This window comes from Podarcis bocagei (assembly GCF_964188305.1).
Source record: "Podarcis bocagei genome assembly, chromosome: 2".
NCBI lineage: Eukaryota > Metazoa > Chordata > Lepidosauria > Squamata > Lacertidae > Podarcis > Podarcis bocagei.
The window spans coordinates 94,069,391-94,085,127 of record NC_138126.1 but is presented as its reverse complement, the minus strand read 5'-3'; the positions used below and the strand labels follow the sequence as shown (position 1 = coordinate 94,085,127).

At 44.2% G+C, this 15,737-nt stretch overlaps 2 protein-coding genes across 9 annotated transcripts in view; one reads left to right on the top strand and one right to left on the bottom strand.

Annotated features, from left to right (window-relative positions):
* The window catches only part of TBCD (tubulin folding cofactor D), a 126,608-nt gene extending 124,375 nt beyond the window's left edge, over window positions 1–2,233 (top strand). For all 4 annotated transcript variants that reach the window (XM_081183814.1, XM_081183817.1, XM_081183816.1 and 1 more), the window contains exon 40: window positions 1,916–2,233. In XM_081183814.1, the coding sequence (XP_081039940.1) occupies window positions 1,916–1,924 (9 nt within the window). In that variant the 3' untranslated portion in view covers window positions 1,925–2,233. The remainder of the gene's footprint in view (window positions 1–1,915) is intronic.
* The window catches only part of B3GNTL1 (UDP-GlcNAc:betaGal beta-1,3-N-acetylglucosaminyltransferase like 1), a 186,710-nt gene that overhangs the window by 5,872 nt on the left and 165,101 nt on the right, over window positions 1–15,737 (bottom strand). For 4 of the 5 annotated variants that reach the window (XM_081183853.1, XM_081183856.1, XM_081183854.1 and 1 more), the window contains 2 exons: window positions 14,757–14,831; window positions 3,733–4,258 (listed from right to left, as the gene is read on the bottom strand). In XM_081183853.1, coding sequence (XP_081039979.1) covers window positions 4,178–4,258; window positions 14,757–14,831 — 156 coding nt within the window. In that variant the 3' untranslated portion in view covers window positions 3,733–4,177. Of the gene's footprint in view, window positions 1–3,732; window positions 4,259–14,756; window positions 14,832–15,737 lie in introns of those variants that run through there. The other variant, XM_081183852.1, reaches the window with a different exon arrangement.

Here is a 15,737-nt window from a genome sequence, read left to right as displayed (position 1 = left end):
AGGACAAAAAAATGCTGAGTCCTGAAAGCTGTTTTGCATTTTCTCGGTATCAAAAGATTTGAAAATGGTCCCATGGCTCTCTGATCTAAGACTGACAGCCACATCTGCATCTCTTTGTGCTGTAGCTGAAGGCTTCTCTCTCCAAAAGCTGGAGGAATTTTCACACAAGGTTGATTCCCTACTACCCTATTTTTCAGAGGGAGTGTATGAAAAATATGCAAGTGCTATCCAGCTTTCAGATCTCACATTTCACAAAGAGAACCACAGAATGCCTTATAAAATAAGGAAAGAACATTTCAAGTGTGTATCTTTTACCAACTCTCTTGACCTCGATTCACCTTTTTTAGTGGGGTGGGGGGCAAGCTTACAGTTGAATTCATTAAATAAACTTGTAGCCATGAAAGACCCCTCTCTTTAATATAAAGAGAAGTGGTCAGAATAAATATTTTAAATACCTAGTAGTTTAATAAAATGGCATATCTTGGTATACAAAAGTTGCTACATGTGCAACTTACGTAGTGCCCCAGCTGCACTCCACAATGTATTGGATATCAGCAACTGGAGCTTACATGTGTTGCTCTGAACAGGGGTAATAGATAATTTGTAATAATATTATTGGTATTGGAGCTGGGCGATAAATCAAGGAATTGTCTGAAACTGATATGGCTTCTAGATCACGATACCGGCTTCACACTTTTTGAGCTGCCAATACATCATGGCTCTACATACAGTACACCTCACTCCAGTCTCCCTACGTTCACTGCGCTGGCAGTGGCTGGGGAGCCACAATGTACCTGCAGCTCAAAAAGTCCAGCCATGTGTAGGCTGTGCACCTGCCGCTACCTCAGGTGAGCTGGAAGCGGGCTTCCTTAAACTACTCCACTGAGGGGTGGGTGGGAGGCTGCCTACCACCAGTGGAACAGTTTAAGGAAGCCCCCCCACCTCTGCCTCATGTGAGCTGAAGTGGGGGGGGGGGCTTGATCAACTGAGGGGTACGGGAAGCTGCTCACTTACCGTCGTTTTCGCTCTATAGGACGCACCTTGTTTTAGAGGGGGAGAACAAGAAAAAAAAATCTTTCCCTCTCTGCTCAGGGCCCTTCAGCGAAGTGGCAGGAGAAACAGAGCCCCTTCCATTTCTCCTCCCGCTTGGCTGAAGGGGCGCTGCGCAGCTCTCCCTCTCTGCTGAAGCCAGGAGAGTCTTGCTCTCCCAGCTTCAGGAAAAGGAACCCGAAGCCTTTGGCGCACTGTGCGAGTTCCCGCTATGCTCCAAAGGCTTCAGGTGGCTATCCCTGAAGCCTGGGGAGCGAGAGGGGTTGGTGCACACCAACCCCTCTTACTCTCCAAGCTTCAGCGAAAGCAACGCGAAGCCTCCAGAGCGCAGAGGGAGAGCTCCCTCTGTGCTTTGGAGGCTTCGTGTTGCTATCGCTGGAGCCAAGGAGCCTGCATTCGCTCCATAGGACGCACACACATTTCCCCTTAATTTTTGGAGGGGAGAAAGTGCATCCTATAGAGCGAAAAATACGGTACCTTATCAAGCCCCTCCCCAATGTTCTTGCTCACACAAGCCAGAGGAGTGTGGGGCTGGGTGATGTATCTCTGCTCCTTCTTCTCTGCTCCTGGGAAGGAAGAAGCAGCTGAGATACATTTCAGACATCGCAATATATCAGTAAATTGTGGTATTTAGTTGCTGATATATCATGATGTTAAAAACCAGGTATCACCCAGCCCTAATCAGTACTGATGTATATATACACAGTACAGTAGCATCATCCCTTCCATAAGGAAACTTAATTTGTTATGCATAGATTTAAGATGCCTAAGCTAACTGTTTGACACCACATCTGTGGAACTGAATAATCTATTTTGTTTCAAAATAAACTCTTAATAACTCACGGCTCTTCCTTCTTTTCTGCAGAGCACATAATTGAAAACAGTCAATATTAGGAAAACAAGTTCTTCAGAGCAGTAGATACAACGGCAGAAGGAGCTACTGTCACAGCAACTTGAAAAGTCAGGATTGTGGAAGCGTCTTTTCAGAAGCTGTGTGCAGAAGGGGTTTTAAACTCAAATGTATGTTAACAAAACAAAAGTCGATATTTCTAGTCACTCCTTAATCTCTAACCACAAGATGGCAGTTTGGCCACATGATATTCTCTTGTCTTTCATGTTCAGTATGTATGCTGATGTTTTGTGTTTCTTTCCCCAAACTGGATTAAACATCTATTGGAAAGATTATCCTACCAGCGTTTCCTGTATAGTCCATCTTCTTCAGCTGTTGGCTTGGTTTACAGTGAATATTTAATGCACCAGTAAAGGCAATTTGTATGCACTAAGGGACTTTATGTACCATTGTTTTGTAAGAAGAACCAGTGCACAACTCCAGTTGCTGTGCACAGAAGGGCAGCTAGCAGCTTTGCTGTATAGGAAAGAAGAGAAACACACACACCAAGCAAAAAGGTTTGTTTGTACGCTTGGTATATTAGCAGAGCAGTGTGGCACAATGATGTTCAGGAAAGGGACTATTGATGTTCTTGGCATGTGTGAAGGGCACCAAAACAATGGGATCATAACCTAAATTCATTGTGTGATTTCAACTGGAAAAATGTTACCTCTATAAACAGGAAGTACAGCTGACTCTGCTGTCCCACCACCAATTTGATATGAAAACTCTCAGCCTGCCATACAATAACATATCTGGCAGTGCTCAGGTACTGTTTTATTATATATTACAAATAATAATATAGCACCCTTCAGTTATATTCCTAGGGCACTTTACAAAAAAAACAAAGCTAAATACCAGAAAAGCAGCCCAGATACAGTCTGCAGGTTTAAAACTGCGTCTGAAACGCCTGGGGATGTTTTTTAAATATCCTACCTGGAGCTACAGGGGCAATAAGCTGCTGCGAGCAGCATCCAAAGAATGTTTTTGGAAATGTTATTTCCCCCCCATTTTTGGCTATGCAAAAATGGTGCAAAATAAATTTGTCTAGACTGGAAAACCAATGTGAGTCCCTCCCTCTGGTTGGTGTCTCATTTTACATCAGTGAAAGGGTCTTAAGCATGTAGCCAGAAGCATCTGATAAAGAGGAACAACCAGCAAGGTTATGTAGAAGTAGCTCTTGTTATCACAATGGACTTCACTACTATGGAACAGGAGTGCCCTAAATGACTAGTTAATCTCACAATAGGGGAAAAAATATAATGGAGACCATTTCCAAGCACATTTATGTAAATTATATTCTAATTCTCACGTTCGACTTTTACCTAGCCTGAGGATAGCTTCGCTCCCGACCCCCAGCATTTTAAAATCTCCCCGGGACAGCGGAGGCTTCGCTCCCGCCCGCCAGCATTTTAAAATCGCCCCGGGACAGCAGGGGCTTTTAAAATGCTGGCGGTCGGCAGCAAAGCCCTCCTGTCCCCGGAGCTTGCGGGGCGGGAGGTGGGAAGAAGGGCTTTTCTTCCCACCGCCAGCCTTCAGAACAGCCTTCTGAAGGCTGGCAGTGGGAAGAAAAGCGCTTGTCCCCCCCCCCCCAGCCTTCAGAAGAGGTCGGGGGACAGACTGTCCCCGGACCTGGTCTGAAGGCGGTTTCCCTAGGAACGCATTAATTGATTTTCAATGCATTCCTATGGGATACCGTGCTTCGCAAGACGAAAAACTCGCAAGAAGAAAAAACTTGCGGAACGAATTAATTTCGTCTTGCGAGGCACCACTGTACATAGGCTGACTGCAAGAACAATTCGGTGTGTGTCCCCTACAATGTTAGACATTTCAACATGTTAGCTGGGGTAGGGTGGGGAATCATCAAAGTTGTGACTTGTCTCATTTCCCCCAATGTGCAGGTTGTAATGGATCAGCAGGATCTCATCCTGCTATTCCTTTACAATGTGTGAATAGTGCAAAGGAGTGACATCCTTGAAATAAATGCTAGGAACTCTGTGGGAAACTCCTTCTGTACACCTTCAGATCGAGAGCAGCATTCACAGAACAGAGTTTAGATTGTATACTAAGCTTTGCTGCCATTCCACCATCAGCTGTCCCCCCCCCTTTTTTTAAGGGAATACAAGTAGTATTTCACCTTTTAATTTACTAATACCTGTTTTGAGGAATTCCTTTGGAGGTGGGGGCAGAAACAGTTTAGCGTCTAGCAACATAAAGGCTTCCAGTGCACCACATTCTTCAGTTAAAATGATAATAATCCACAGCTTCCTTCAGATTCAACAGCTTCAAGTTTTCCTCAAACTGTCCACCTGTCAAATCCTGTCAAAACAAAAGATCAATTAGTTGAATCTGTCTGACATACTTACATTTCAAAGATCCTTCTTTACAGGAGTCTACAGTGGTGCCTCGCAAGACGAAATTAATTCGTTCCGCAAGCTTTTTCGTCTAGCGAATTTTTCGTCTTGCGAATCACAAATTCCCATAGGAATGCATTGAAAATCAATTAATGCGTTCCTATGGTCAAAAAAAGTCCAAACAAAGCCAAATTTGGTACAACAAGAGTTTATTAAGTGCTCTTTAAAGTCACACATACTGTAAAGAGCATTTCAAAAATTGAAGGAACAATAATTTAAGTTTCTAAACATGACAGAAAAACATTTAAAAATCAACAAAGTGTACAGTACATTTTCTAAGACTCTGGGGGACAACTCAAAGAAGATTCCTCTTCCACTCTTTGCTTCTTGCTGAAGAACCTGTCCATGGTCTGCTGCTTCATCCGCCTTTTCAGCACCTCCCTGAAAGGTGACATGACCCTCGTATCAAAAGTGTTCACAAGGTCATGTGCCACGTGCTTGTCAGGGTGGTGCCGCTGTGCAAAAGCCTGCACATCCTTCCACTTCAGGCAAATGTCCCTCAGTTCTTTGGAGGACAGCCGTTCCTCAGTTGCTTCCTCCTCTTCCAGCGAGGCCTGCTCCTGCGCAGCCTCTGCCTGCAGTTCGACCAGCTCCTGGGTGGTCAGCTCGTGGTCATGCTCCTCCACCAGCTCGCTGATGTCCTCCTCTGTGACCTCCAGGCCCATGGTCCTCCCCAAGGCAACAATGTCCTGCACCACTGTTGACTCTGGTGCATCAGAGTCACTTGGTGCCACACAGTCCGGCCACAGGCTGCGCCAAGCGCAATTCAAATTTCTCTGGCTGATCCCGTTCCAGGCCGTGGTGATCATCTTCAAGCAGGTGACGATGTCAAAGTGGTCCTTCCAGAATTCCCGCAGGGTGATGGTGGTGGAATCAGCCACCTCGAAGCATCGCCTGAAAAGCTCCTTGGTGTAGAGTTTTTTGAAATTGGCGATGAGCTGCTGATCCATCGGCTGGAGCAGTGGCGTGGTGTTAGGCGGCAGGAACATGATGCTGATGAAGCTGAACTCCAACAACTCCTCAAGGCCTTTAGGATGAGCAGGAGCATTGTCCATCAGAAGCAAAGCCTTCAGCGGCAGGTCGTTGTCCAGCAGGTACTGTTTGACAGCAGGGCCAAAAGCATGATTGACCCAGTCCACAAACACCACACGTGTGACCCAAGCCTTACTGTTGGATTGCCACATGACACTCAGCCGCTCCTTGTTGACCTTGTGTTTCTTGAAGGCCCGTGGGTTCTCCGATTGGTACACCAGCAGGGGCTTGATCTTCAGGTCGCCGCTTGCGTTGGCACAGAAGAGCAGGGTCAGACGGGCTTGTGGCCAGGCAACTTGGCCTCCTCCTGTGTGATGAAAGTCCTTTTGGGCATCCTCTTCCAAAACAGCCCAGTCTCGTCGCAGTTGAAGACCTGCTGTGGAACGTAGCCCTCCGTCTTCACAACCTCCAGGAACTCCGCTGCAAAGTCTTCAGCCGCAGAAACATCAGAAGTGGCAGCCTCTCCATGCCAGAAAAAAACACACAAGCTTCCAGATTCTTGCAAACCCCTCCCCAACTGTTCCCCCAGCCACCCATCACACAGAAATTCAAACCCAGAATTTTTTTTAAAAAAACAGTGCCCCAATGGTCACAAAAAATCATAAAAATGCAGGAAAAAAACAAGCTTCCAGATTCTTGCAAACCCCTCCCCAACACCAAGTCCTTGAATTCCAAACACCCCAACCCAAAATCCAAACCCCCCCAAAAAAGTTTTAAAAGCTTAACTTACCAAATGGCTGCAAAAGAAGTTTTGGAAAAGGTTCAAAAATCACCAAAGTCTTTAAAAACCTCAAAAAAGGCTACTATATACACCGCGTTCTATGAGTTGCTCCTCGAAGTCAAGTCGCAATTGTATTAACGGTGTTAAGAAAAAGGAAACAAACTTGCAAGACGTTTTCGTCTTGCGAAGCAAGCCCATAGGGAAATTCGTCTTGCGAAGCAACTCAAAAACGGAAAACTCTTTCGTCTAGCGAGTTTTTCGTCTTGCGAGGCATTCATCTTGCGGGGCACCACTGTATATGGTTGGTTTTCTTTTTGTCTGGTTGGTTGGTTGTAAGTCACTCTGGCTTGATGTGGGCAAGTTAAAGGCTGTACTAAGAGATACCGATAATAGTTTGCTCTCTCTTCCTTCTCAACCCTCGCTTCTTTTCCTGCCCCGAAACTATGTAAATCCTCTAGCATGAAACCACATCATTTCCATGATCCAAGCATACAATATTAATGTTTAGTCACAGCAACAGTCATTGTCAGTTGAACTGAGTCCAATACGGGTGTGTAGGATTCTCTTCCTAACATGCTGAGCTTGTAGGAACATTTCAACTACAATCACACTGTAAAGTCCAATAATTTAAGGACTTAAACTTGAGCATTTCTCATTTCATGCCCTTTTACTGAATGGGGGATACCTGCATATCTTACTGGTAAGCCGGAAGGGAGTTTATTGTCAGTCCAGAATATTTTTTTTTGGGGGGGGGGAGGATGCAAGTCTGAAATAAATTAGAACCATGTTATAACCACTACTATCTATTAATAAAGGTTTCATTATTCCAGATAAGAAATGACCACAGAGCATAATAGCCAGGGGCTTCCAGCAGTACAATGGGTCATATAAATACTGGCTTATCAGAGCTCATCAGGTCTCCCATCCCTCTTGACCAGTGGCTCTCAACCTGTGGGTCCCCAGATGTTGTTGGACTACAACTCCCATCATCCTTGAGCTCTGGCCTTGCTAGGTAGGGATGATGGGAGTTGTAGTCCAACAACATCTGGGGAGTCTTGACACTTGCACATGCTAATGACATTGCTCTCCCCCACCCCCCGGACATATAGAACTCTACATATTCTGTGACCTACCCCCATGTCCTTTATGGAGTAATGTAGGGGGAGAGAAGACTTACACTGCTTTGATGCTTTGTAAAGGCAGATTCATTGCGCTTGAACAGTATCAGCATAAACCTTAGAATGTGCTGTAGCACAATTCTGATCAGGCACTATCCCTTCCCCTGAATGACTTGGGGGTGGGGGGTGAGATTCTATCTGTTGCAGAACAGGTAACAGCAAATGTCCCAGCACCTGATGTTCTGCTATACCCAAACGACAACAATGGATTCAATACTAGGTAATAGGTAGGTCAAGGAGAATGCAAGGCCCTTAATTTGACCAGGAAGTGAACAACACCAGCTTTCATAGTGATAGTGATTTCAACAGAGTGCATAAAAGCAAGTAGGATAGCGAAGGGTAGAGGTTAAAAATGGACAGAGATGGGTTAAGGTGAAGGAAAATCTTTCTCCCCGGCACAAATATTGCTATTACTGGAACTACTGTCTTGCAGATGAGGACCTAGACCTATTGGGGGCGGGGGGGGGGAGGAACAACCCAATAGCAGCACTACATTTTTGACCCACAGATGCTACTTTTCAAGCAACTTAAATAAATAACATTCTGATGACAGCTCAACATATTGGTGATTTGGTGGATTTTGCATAATGAATGGGTTCTTTATTGAGAGATGCTTTCACCAAGCAACTGGACTATTAACTCTGGCTACTGGTGATTCCTTCAAATCCTACCTACTGTACGAAGAGGAACTTTGTGCCTACTTGCCATCCTGCACAGTCTAATGTGATGATACCCTCCACCCAACCTTGTGATTGGCAAGAAAAGCAGATGACATCATTTGCAACTTCAGCGTTTCTCTTGAGCCTTTAATTTCAGGGTGCTTGTAATTTATGTTTCCAGTGGGATTAGCCTTAAATAATACTCCATCATTAAGATTAGTAACAACAAAGGAGCTACTGCTTCTGAGTATGAATGTAATGTAACACTTTTGAAAAGTAGGACACTAACATGAAGCTTTGCCTTAATTCGATAGTCCCAAAGTGCATGCAAATTCCACAGACATCAGGAGAACATACCTGCATGGAAGCATATACAAAGCTGGATTCTAGTTGCTACTTGGAGATCCTACAGCAATATCCACCACTTAACAAAGTGTGTTCCCATATTAAACCATGGCATGAGACGGTGAGCCTTCTCTCTTAACACAATCCTTACAGAGCTGCATACAATATCTTCAACCTAAAAACCTTTTGAATCACAGAATCCAAGACATTGTGGCACCTCAAAAATCTGCCCTATTACTAAGCTTCAACTGCGTGAACAAAGAACTGGAAAAGTTGGGTGATGATTGTGCACTTCTCTCTCTGAATTTGACCAAACACAAAAGGAGTGCAGAGTCAAACTGGATTAAGGGCAATAGCAAAAACATATTCTGCTTCGTAAGTGGATAGACTTTAAAGACATGCACAATGAAACATGGAGAGCAACATTCTCTGCTTGATCCAGCTGAAACCCTTTGCCTTCACGTGCTGAATATTTCTTTTACTGAATACCCAGTAGGGTGTGCACTGGGTAATTCTTCCTACCAAGGAAGACTTTAAAGAGAATGCCAAAACAAGCTAGCCAGGAGCTGCTTTCAGGATGGAAGGTGCGTCGCACAGCTGGCAATTGTAGAAGTTCCACCCATAGGTTTAAACTGTTTCCAAAGCAAACAGCCCCGGCCTTACAGCCATCCAAAGCTAAACGAGAGCCTGTTTCTCACATCTTAACACATAATCTCTGACAGACCCTTCATTCCTGGGGGTGGAAAACCCCTATTTCTCTCAGCCCAAAATGCAGATACTTGCTTCTGGATAATTTTGCCAGGACAGCCAGGTTCCTTCAAAGACAGAGTCTTAATGAGATTCTCCATTGCTAAATATCTTATTCACAAAGACCTTACAACTTAGTGAGGCCTGCCAGTTTGGTGACACAAAGCCAGATAGCCTTGTGAAGTGAAACTCAGTGAAGATGAGAGTGTGGCAACATGAGCAAGTCTGTTGACCTTTTAATGCCTTGGTCACTCCCTGTCTATAAGAACTGACAATTCAGGGATTCTCTACATGTGGTAGCATATAATTCCATAGCAAGGACTCTTGATATTGGGGTTCCTGTGACAACTTACTCACTGAACTAGGCACAAATCAAAACTGGGGCAGAATGGAAACACAAGCTGTATTTTTATCAACAAACTCAACGAGGGATGAAGCTTGATGGTTTCACTATTAAAGGCACAATACTTATTTTCAGTAAGAAATGCTGTTTCGGGTTTGCACAATAACTTTACTTCAATTCCCCACAAAGAACTGCTTCTATTAAATCTATTTCTTCCTAGTATGGCTATCCACTTTTACTCTGCCCATAAAACACCTCTAGCACTTTTCTGGGTACCTTCCTCCCATGTGAGGAAACTGAACTGCTTTATCCTGCTTCAAAAACCCCTAAACAGGCCCTGCCTGCCAGTTAAGCTGTCAAATTCTCTTTTTACCATCCGCCACTTTTCCTCCCTGTCATGATTGACTAAGAGTCAATTGCAAGCCCCCTAAGTCTGAATACTGCACATTCTGTGCTGTCATGGAGACACTCCACATACCTGGGCGAATGCCCATAAAATTGCACCCCACCACTCCTGTGGTGCAGCTCTGCAATCTATAGGGGTGCAATTCGCCCTGGAGTTTAGGTGCCCAGTTATAGACTCATACTAAACCATTAATAAAACCTAACAATTCCATTAGTCTCAGCCAGTGCTGCATTAACTATTTATAGATCAACACACTCCTGTGACCTTTTCGTAGTTCACACCCTTGTTACTACATGACAGTAATCTGGCATAGCTTCCACTTCTGAACTGGCAAGATAAATGGAGTGAGTGTCTAGTCATTCTGTGCTTTTAAGCTTCTACCGTAATTTCTGAGGCCCAAAGCAGATGGGGGGGAGGGAGGAGATGCTGAATAAAAACTGGCCGGGGGGGGGGGATTCAGCTATTTTCATACTGCAAAGTATGTGACAAAACAAAATCTAGCCTATAATATTTAAAAGGAAACTTGGTGGAAATTATGCAGAAAGGAAGGGTGGTGGCAGGAACAAAAACAGTATAACTGGCACTTGGAAATTATGATTTATAGATATTAAAAATTATGTCCCCCTGCTCCCCCACCCATTAGCACGGGAGATTACGATGGAAGCAATGGCAATGCACATGCTCTGCACGTACACAGCCTTAGGTAGAAGTCCCTGCCATCTCCTGTTCAAAAGATGCCTTTGTAGCAGGACTCGGAAAGACTTTGCCCTTGAGGAGCCATTGCTTATCGCAGCATGTGGTGAGCAGGATCAGCTGGGTTCATGACAATCAGCAGGGTTGCATGGATCTCATCCCTGGGCTTGGGGCGGCATAGCTAACGGGTCGAGATGCAAAGTATTCCATGAGATCTAACCTGCAATGGAAGGTTTGGAAGGAAATGCGCTTGGTACAGACTCCTCTGCATCTGGACCAGGACCCTGCTAAGACTATACGGCTAACAACGCTGGGAGTGCTGGAGATGTTCAGGATGCACAAGGTTGGCTATCCAGGCTTCACTAGACCCTCTTCCCCAGGCACCTCCTAAGGAGTTATCACTGGTTTCTATGTAATTAAGCACTATAGTTTTTACTGTGGCTGGAAGAACTTGATAAATCCGGAAATGGGCTGGCCATGCTGTGTATGCTTTTTAACCTACTGGTAGTAAACTATAAATGTGGCAGTCGCATGTGAGTGCATAACCCAGATGATCACGACAACAACAACAACAACAACAACAACAACTCAATCATCAATCACTTGCTACTGCCTTCCACGTTTGGCACATTGCAGTTAAAAACACAGACGATAGATGTGACCAAATCCAGGACTGATTTGGGTCATGTGAGTGTCTGGGTATACCAAAACCATACAAGCTTAAGGCACCTGATTAAAGGTCAGATCAGAGCTTTGCAAACTTTTCATGTCCGTTACATACTTTTTAGACATGCATCATTTTGTGACACAGTAATTCAATTTTACTAGCAAACTGGAGATTAAACTAACTCCTTTCCAGCCCCGGGAGGAGCGTGGGGAGCATTCAGACAAAGCACCTATACACTGCAGCCAACACACTTGACATGTCGCGACACACAGTTTGGAAAGCTCTGGGTCAGATCATTCAGCGACCAAGGAGACTACAAGGTTAAGCTTTGTGATACATGGCTCAGTGGCCCATAAGCAGGGATCAAACAAAAGGATGGTAGAGAAAGCAAACACCGCACTGAATCTGGGGAATGTTTTAAAACTGAAATTAACAACTCACACCACCGCATCTGCCAAAAATATTTTAAAAACCTAAGTCCTCTTTATCTTCATCTATCATATACGAGCTATGCTGCTTCTCATCAAATGAACACTTATGTGCAATTCCTCTCTTGCCTCTACCTTCTGACTTCATTTTACTACCAGAGAACTTGTGTCTCTTCCATCTGCAGTTTTAGTACTCATTCCCTTTCATTAGCATGTCTCGACTTTTTCAGAATCCTCTCCAGGGTGCCAGCATGTTTCCTGAACTGTGGTGTCCAAAATGGAACATTGCAAAGCCACTGTACCGTTGCTTGACCAATGCAGCAAAGTCCTGGTTTGCAATACTATCGCCTAGATAAGATGTTGACGTTTCAATGCAGCTTATAATGGTTGCAGAGCTTTTGTGCCGCAACATCGCAGGGCTGACTCTGGCTTCCTGCTACTCATTAAATAAGGCTGCCTGCCTGTGGCATTTCCCCCTCTTTTGCCCCTCTCCCTCCAAACACTCCCTGCTGTCCTTTGTCTGCAGGGCTCACTGTGTGCTGCATCTCTCCCTTCATCTCTTTCAGGAGTGTCAGCAGAGGCTGGGGAGGAGGAAGGGCTCATGTATTTGGGGGAAATTAAATACACAGCAGTGTGGTGGGTTTGTTTTTCATCTCCTCTTTCATATGTGGCCTGTGCAGAAACGAAAGTTCAAGGGGCCCAGAAATACATCTCGGTCTGAAGCCTCGGATTTATCCTTAGCCTGCATTATATCACCATAGAGCAACAAAAGTTCAACTTCTCTCAGCAAGTTTTAACCAGTTTAGAAACCATTTCCTCGGCCATCAGGCCTGCAAAGAGGGGACTCTTCCAACCTTTAGAAACCACAAGTCACTTCTTCTTGCTGGTAAAGAGAGGCGGGGTGAGGTTTTCAGCTCAAACTGGATGCGAAGCAAAACAAGGTCTGCTTCGTGCAAAGTGAGAACGGAGGGGAAACAGAAAAAAGGCATTTCCAGTTGGCAAGTCATTTAGCTGCTGTGAAGCATTTTTTAAAGGGGAGTTTAAAAATTCCTGACATGAAATGCAAAGGGTAACACTCAATGCAACCGAAGTTTTAAGCAATAATAAAAAAGGGCCTTCTTCTTGCGCGTTCTCTGAATTGATCTATGCTCATCTCCAAGGCATTCTACCAATATTCGATAACCATCTGTGTCTTAGTATACTATTAATCACGTTTCATAGGTGATATAAACAGGTTGGAAAAGTTTTTCAACGTTTTATAGACAAATGATTACAAATTTCCATTAAACCAAACCAAGGTGATGGACAATATTCCATGTGTTATACATAAGAATGAATAGAAATTGGCGGTTTTTGGACATCTGTGTGGTGTGGGAGTGGGTGAGGGTGGGAGAGGCTGTTTCCATGAATTTCTGCAGGCTCTCGGAAACAACGTTTCTTCCCACTTCTCAACACCCATTCCACTCTTGCAATTGATGCTAATTAATCTTATATAATGCTCCAAGTATTCAAAGTGCTTCACATACACTATGGCAAATGAATCCTGGACAGCAGGTATGCATTATCCCCCATACTGCAGAGGCTGAGAAATTGTGACTTGCCTAATGCTATGCTGTGAAATTATGTCTATTATAAGATTTGAATCAGGGACACTTGCATCAGTTCTTACCTAGGAGGAGGAGCATTTTGGTTTAACTCTACTACCTGCCTGCTGGCGCTGCTACGCTAGTTCTGCTTGGCAACATCAGATGAAAAATAAGCTGATCCAGTTTAGGTGAAATGTTCAGAGTGGGGGGAAGGACACCCCATCTATGAGTAGCAGGATAATTTGCACAACGTTAACTATCACATCCCCATCACTAAGGAGAGATATGCAACTTTAATGAAAATCATCACCTTGCCAACAAAGGTCCGTATAGTTAAAGCTATGGTTTTCCCAGTAGTGATGTATGGAAGTGAAAGCTGGACCATAAAGAAGGCTGATCGCCGAAGAATTGATGCTTTTGAATTATGGTGCTGGAGGAGACTCTTGTGAGCCCCATGGACTGCAAGAAGATCAAACCTATCCATTCTTAAGGGAATCAGCCCTGAGTGCTCACTGGAAGGGCAGATCCTGAAGCTGAGGCTCCAATACTTTGGCCACCTCATGAGAAGAGAAGACTGCCTCGTAAAGACCCTGATGTTGGGAAAGATTGAGGGCACAAGGAGAAGGGGATGACAGAGGACGAGATGGTTGGACAGTGTTCTCGAAGCTACAGTCATGAGTTTGACCAAACTGCGGGAGGCAGTGGAAGACAGGAGTGCCTGGCGTGCTCTGGTCCATGGGGTCACGAAGAGTCAGACACGACTAAACAACAACAGGTAGTGGTTTCCCTCTCACAGTGCAGGGCAAGAATTAAACCACAGGGGCCATGTAAATCATTCCTCCCCTGCTGATTTCTCAAGAAAACAAAACAGATTTTAGAGCAACGCAGGCAAAATTGTAGTGGCTAATGACATAGCTTCCCTCACCCACCTTAGTGTCACTATTCACGAAGTTAGGAAAAGACACCTTGTAACGCCAGAAAAGTGAGCCCTAAAATCCATCCTTTTAAAATGAGGTGTTTTTATTTCATTAATGCATGGATTTTTATTCTCCTCTTCGGTAAAAAAAGAGGACTTCTAGAGCAGCTTATACCGTAAGACAGTCCCTGGGCTTATGATAGAAAAGACACAAAAGGAAAAAGGGAGTTGGGGGAGGAAGGACGCATTATTTATAAAGAATTGGGTTTTTTTTTTAAAAAAATGCAACTGCAGCTGCAGCTCTCAATAACAAATGAGTTTGCTTGGGTGAGTGGTTTTGATATGGTGCTTTTCTAGGTAATTTAAACTTTAGCATTCCTCTTTCTGTGTGTTTCTGACATGACTGAGCACCACTTGAAGGCAGCAAAGAATGCACTGGCTTACCAGGTGGGCTTCAGTCAACAAAAAATATAAAGTCAGTAGTGGTGCAGCCCTGGCCCAAACCCTCAATTTCACACTTCCTTTTACTTGCCAATATAAGGACAAAAAATTGCCCCAGGTTGGGACAAACGAAACCAAATAGGAATAATTATTCAATGCGTGCTTTATTGCAACTGAAGGCGCAACTTTTAATTTGGTGTGGATTCCACACGCTTGCCTTAGATAATGAAATTATACTCACCAACTTCACACAAATAATGAAAGGTGGGGAAGCATCTCTGAAATGTAGGATAGGGATTCTGGGCTTGGGATTTTCCTATGGGGAGAGAAGCATATTTCTTTTTAGCTTGTATTCCATAGCTGCATTGCAGCCCACTAAACTGAATGGCATAATTCCTGGCCTAATTTGGGTTCTGTGATCGCGAACTGCCCTGTGCGCTACAGTGGCTCACATGCAACAATTTAGTTTTACTCTCCTAAGCTTATCCTCACCAGAGCTACCGGTAAGTGGAAATACTCCTATTTCAAGGACTGCCATTTTGAGATGAAGCAGCATTTAGGGCTCCTATCCCCCCAAAAAAGATATAAATTATACCCCCATAGATATCTCACTTTCCTCAAAATATTGTTTTAGCCTCTGCATATGAAGTCCTGGTCCCTTGTTAAGCAGGCATCAAATTCCCATTGATGCCAGAATGAGCAGAATCCAGCCCCAGAAGCAGCATTCTTCCTTTAGCTGGCCTAATTTATTGACATAACAGAAGCTAATTCACAACCTACCTTCTCTCTCCTCCCCCCCCAAAAAAAACCCCCAAGTTTCCCCTCTTCTACTGTATTAATTTTACAGCCTCCCATTCAGGGTAACTGTCTGGCAAAGAAGAGGAAAAGCAGCAGGAACTGGATTTCCTAGTGGGAAATGTTCTGTTTAGAAATTTAGTTTTGCTTCTCATTCTTCACCATTCTGTATTTCTAAGGCAATCTTTTCATTCTGAATAGTTCATTCTCTTCTGACTATTCACTCTCACCCAAGATGACAGCCATTCATAAGGAGAGTGAAGGCTGCCAGCTAGTGTTCAGGAACGGGACAGAGAGCCCTTCATTCTACTATGGGCCACTGATTTGGTAACAAACCAAAACCTCCATTTCTTTGTAAGGTTGTTTAGAAAGCTGCGCTAAGCCGGCCAATAATCTCAAATCAATGTTCATATTACACGATGAAATA